The 4,803-nt window shown below is 51.1% G+C and overlaps 1 protein-coding gene across 1 annotated transcript; it reads left to right on the top strand.

Annotated features, from left to right (window-relative positions):
* The first annotated feature begins 249 nt into the window (after positions 1-249).
* On the top strand, positions 250-4,727 carry fam187a (family with sequence similarity 187 member A). Its single transcript, XM_087833949.1, has 5 exons — positions 250-450; positions 934-1,211; positions 1,314-1,661; positions 3,549-3,778; positions 4,251-4,727. The coding sequence occupies exons 1-5, from the start codon at positions 262-264 to the stop codon at positions 4,466-4,468; spliced, it is 1,263 nt and encodes a 420-aa protein (XP_087690075.1). The 5' UTR covers positions 250-261; the 3' UTR covers positions 4,469-4,727.
* The last annotated feature ends 76 nt before the right edge of the window (positions 4,728-4,803 follow it).

The following is a 4,803-nucleotide window of genomic DNA, read 5'->3' as shown; positions in this document are numbered from 1 at the left end:
CGAGGCTGCAGGGTGTTGGTTTGAAGACGCTGCTGATGCGATTCTGCGTGTCTGTTTACCGAGCTGAAGTTTGTCTGCTTTGCTGCCAGGAGAGAAGACGATTGAGATCTGAGGTGCTGGAAAGGACCCAGTGAAGCAGAGATCCCAGAGATCCCACAGTCATATTTAGGCTCCTGCAGGTCATGTGGACAGTTCAGCTCACCGGTTTATCTTTGAAAGTAAACATTCTTCAGACTGAAAACAACTGTTTCCTCCTCAGAGATGCCTTTCCCGTCCTGGTCCCCGCTCTTCCTCCTCTTCCTGACTCCAAAGGCGTGGAGCTACGAGGCCCCTGAAGACAAACAGGACGTGTTTGCCAGAACGGCGTGTCCCGCCTTCCTGACCTTCACCAACGCGGCCTACCTGTCAGGAGTCACCGTGGAGCTGCCCTGCCTCTGCAAACCAGAGCAGGTACGCGAGTAACTAACGTCTGTTTTCTACTGCACACCTGGGTGTCAGGTATCTGAGAAACTAGTTTTTATCATATCCAGTTAGTGTTGGTTTAGTTGAGTTTTAGTCTGTGATTGTATGGAGGGCGCATGCTGGAGGTGAGCTTCCTGTTTTACAGTGAAAACAGTTTCTGACTCTGAGACATTCGATGCCTTAAACATCACGCCTCGTGAGTGCGTTGACGAATGTCACCAACCTTTATTTTGTTCCTGTTGGTTTTCCATCTGCACAAATCAAACGTCTAGATTTCATTTACGACTTTATGGTTTTAACTGTATCAGGACCCCCCTCCCCCTCGCCGGTGGCCATCCGAGGATAACCGTGGCATCCGGCACACCTCGCCGGGAGGCGCTCACTGTGGAGGAGTAGCGGCTCTGGCCGGAGCGTCTATTTAAGAACCTCCTCCAACTGTGGAGATGAAAAAGGTTCAAATATCGGTTTCAGGTCCAGTCGGTCGTCTGGTTTTTCCGGAAACATCTGGAACGATCAGAGGACGCCAAAGCGCTGACTGATCACCACGGCAACCACCTGCTCGATCCCAGCCAGGTCCCTCACAGCGGAGACCTGCGGAGTCGCTTCTCCATCCGACTCTTCAGCCTGCTGATCTTCAGAGCTGGGCCCGACGACGCAGGCATCTACATCTGTGGCTCCGCCCACAAAGACTTCTTCTATGGTTACGACCTGGACGTCCAGGAGGCTGCCACGCTCAGCTTCACCAGCAGGTGCGCTGAGTACATGCTGCATTCATGACGACCACGAACCTGCTTGCTTAAGCTTCATAATCAATCGATGTTTAAGAAGTAACGATCAGCTGATGCTTGCAGACTCGCTTCAGAGGCTGGCGACGGGAAACGGGACCAGAGCGCCGACCTCAGCGCTCCGTACCGCCTCTTCACCAGCTTCCAGCCGTGGTCTGTGTGCGACCGCTGCGGCGTGCCGGGCGAGCAGGTCCGAGCCGGGCTCTGCTACATACGCTCCCGCTTCCTGAACGTGCGCTACAGGCGGGCCAATCAGACGGTCGTTTCTTGCGGCTCGGGGGCGGTGCCAAGAGCCTTTGGTTTAAAGCAAAGCAGAGTCGCGGCAAAGCTGGAGGTCAGAAGCTGTCGTATGACGTGTCCGTCCCAGGCCCCGCCCTCCAAGCTGCTCGGTCTGATGTCTCTCTTTGGGTCCAGGTGAGCGTGTGATGCCTGTCCAGCACCACGCCTGTCACTGCGCACGATTACAGACTTCCTGTTACTCAGGACGTCAGAGGTCAGCAGAGGTCAAATCAGCAGCTTGATGTCTCTCGGTTTGGACGTCCCCCGATCTTCAGGGGTCAAAGTGTCTTTCAGTAATGAACTTTTAGTTATTATAATTGTTTTTATTTAGAAAGTAGGGCATTAATGAATATTCTAACAAATGTAAATATGCCAGATTACAGCCAGATTACAGCCAGATTACAGCCGGATTACAGCCGGATTACAGCCAGATTACAGCCAGATTACAGCCAGATTACAGTCAGATTACAGCCGGATTACAGCCGGATTACAGCCAGATTACAGTCAGATTACAGCCAGATTACAGCCAGATTACAGCCGGATTACAGCCAGATTACAGCCAGATTACAGCCAGATTACAGTCAGATTACAGCCAGATTACAGTCAGATTACAGCCAGATTACAGCCGGATTACAGCCGGATTACAGTCAGATTACAGTCAGATTACAGCCAGATTACAGTCAGATTACAGCCAGATTACAGCCAGATTACAGCCGGATTACAGTCAGATTACAGTCAGATTACAGCCAGATTACAGTCAGATTACAGCCAGATTACAGCCAGATTACAGCCAGATTACAGCCTTGGGCTAATTTCCATCTGCAGACCCTCTGCAGGCTGGTGTTACACACACGTTAGCAAAAACATACGGAGACATATTTACAGGTCATGTGACGAGGACAAAAACCGTGATCACATTATACTAGAGCGATGACAAGAAGAGTCACAGAGGACAGAGATCAATAACAGAAACATCAGTTGTGTTGCACATGACTGTCCTGATACTGCACTGACCCATTACACTAACAGTTGTTTCCCTTTGTGTTACACTAACTCTCTCACTACGACAGAGCGTCTGTGCAGATGCAGTCGCCTCTCACAGTGGGTCAGTCACACTGCTACACTTTAATAAAATCACTCACTGGTGCCAGACCGTGTAAGACTTTGTACACTAGACAGACTTAAATAATTTGAAATTGGTAAAATTTAGAAACTTGTATTTATCTAAACTTTGGTGACATGAAAAAGGCTTACTAGCATACTTTGGCCCAACAGCAGCAGAGCTCGTATAATACAGTATGAGGCCGTGTCATCGAGTGCAGGAATCGCTGCTGTGTCTGTGGATGTGTCTCAAGCTGTGTTCACATTTCACACAGTGAACACTTCAGCCTGCTGACCTCGGTGTTCACCACGGACCTGCAGAGAAACACTGAAGATGATCCACAGCCCGTCTCAATCAGTCTGATTGTCAGCAGAAACATTTACAGATCAATAATCCTCCTCTCTGAAGATGAATAAGAACGCCTTCCCAGCTGTGACCATCACTGTGATGGTGAACCCGTCGGCTGCACCTCACGGGGGTCATGGTTTTATTTTGTTATTGAAACTAAAGAGACGCGTCCGTGTGGACGTCTGACATTTATTTAGTTATTCATGCTAAACTCTGGTTTCATGACGCAGTCTCTTCACGCTCACCTGTTTCCTGTCGGTCATGCTATTCTTCTGTACGTGTCACTTCCTGTCATGGAGTCAGCCTGTGTAGATGTACTCTTTGTGTTTGTCTTCTCTTTGTTCCCGTGTAGTTTTTTCCTTTTTGTGTTTTGTGCCAGTAAAGTTTTGTTTGTGGCGACCCTCGTGCGCTCTCGCCTGTCGTCTCCGACACGTGGACACGTGGTCGCCCTGCTTGGAACCACAGAGTCCGAATGTCTCCGTGAATCGTCCTGATTGTGTCCTGAAGATTTCCTGCGGTGCTCTCTGCTGTTGAATCCAGATGTTTCACCTCTGGGTTTTTCTGTGTCACAGTTCTGCCTCATTGCCAACCGGGCTACCTCTGTACTACCTGACCCATCCCGACGGGCAGGTCCTCACCCTGGGCTGTCCCGGGGCGCGCCCTGACATGGCGGTCGCCTGGGACCGAGGGAACGAACCCATCTACAGGTCTGAGCACTCTTCAGGCGCCGGCGCAGACGCCAGACTGCTCATAGACACCGGGCACCACCTGCTGTTCCAGCCGGCTCAAACGCAGGACTCGGGTATGAACAGCGCCCCCATCAGGTGGTCTCATCTCATTGGTGGAGGATCACAGACCTTTACTCGAGATAACTCTTTACACTCGGGGTCTTCTCCACCCTTTTCCGAACTTTATGGTGGCAGCAGGTGAAGCTGTGCAGCTAACCCTGGAGAGTCCTGGAGATCCCAGACCTGCCACCTAATCTGTGCACGTCTGGGGTCTCCTCCCTGTACAGGAAGTGCCTCAACCAGGCAGGAAGTGTGGGGTCACACAATCAGAGGGTGGTCACTGCCCACAGTAGGGGTCATAGGTGAGGAAGGGCACGCAGACGTACCTGATGCTCCGTCTGAAGTCAGTGTTTGGCTTCAGATTTTTTATTTAGACTCTGGATCATATTTCAGTTCAGCGATGACGATGATGATGATGATGATGATGATGATGACGATGATGATCTCTGTGCTGCTCAGTTTGCTGAGGTGTCTTTACACTTGCAGGTGTGTATTACTGCTGGCTGCACGGGCGCCGTGCGGCAGAGATCCACCTCCTCGTGCACCCCCACTTTGGCAGCCAGTCGCTTCTGTCGCATCCCGACTTTCCGGCCGCCGTGCAGACCGTGCTGGGATCGTATGCCGCCATGACGACTGTGTTTTTCCTGCTGATGCTGGGCCGAGCTGTGCTGAGACACCGCAGAGAGCGAGGCCACGTGGACTGAAGGCAGCGAGGGTTAGACTCTGTGTGGCCACGTGTGCGATCCTGCTGTGATCACATCCTCATTAAAACTCTGACTTTATTACGCTGACATAAAAAAGTTCTCTGCAGGAATCCCTGTTTGAACCAAACACGTGTTTGAAGTGACGGGTGAGTGAAAATGAGTCTGACGGGCTTTAAGATCCAGGGGGCGCCACCGCTGATTTATCCTGACGTGGCTGCTCTGGAGCTCAAACCACAGACTGTGTGAACCACTTTACCACAGAGCCACTGACACCAGCCATAGTCTAAAGGTGCTGTTTGCTCTTGCAGTCTGAATGTGTTTGAATATGTTCAGGT

This window comes from Neolamprologus brichardi, chromosome 20 (assembly GCF_056152115.1).
Source record: "Neolamprologus brichardi isolate AB-2024 chromosome 20, ASM5615211v1, whole genome shotgun sequence".
In the NCBI taxonomy this organism is placed as follows: domain Eukaryota; kingdom Metazoa; phylum Chordata; class Actinopteri; order Cichliformes; family Cichlidae; genus Neolamprologus; species Neolamprologus brichardi.
The sequence above is the reverse complement of the archived record's forward strand: the minus strand, read 5'-3'. Positions and strand labels throughout refer to the sequence as shown.

What these genes read in the sequence shown, in the direction of transcription:
- fam187a (XM_087833949.1), top strand. Translation starts at nt 262, where the DNA reads ATGCCTTTCCCGTCCTGGTCCCCGCTCTTCCTCCTCTTCCTGACTCCA. An exon ending in GCCTCTGCAAACCAGAGCAG is followed by an intron (nt 451 to 933) that starts GTACGCGAGTAA and finishes TATCGGTTTCAG; the next exon opens with GTCCAGTCGGTCGTCTGGTT. An exon ending in ACGCTCAGCTTCACCAGCAG is followed by an intron (nt 1,212 to 1,313) that starts GTGCGCTGAGTA and finishes TGATGCTTGCAG; the next exon opens with ACTCGCTTCAGAGGCTGGCG.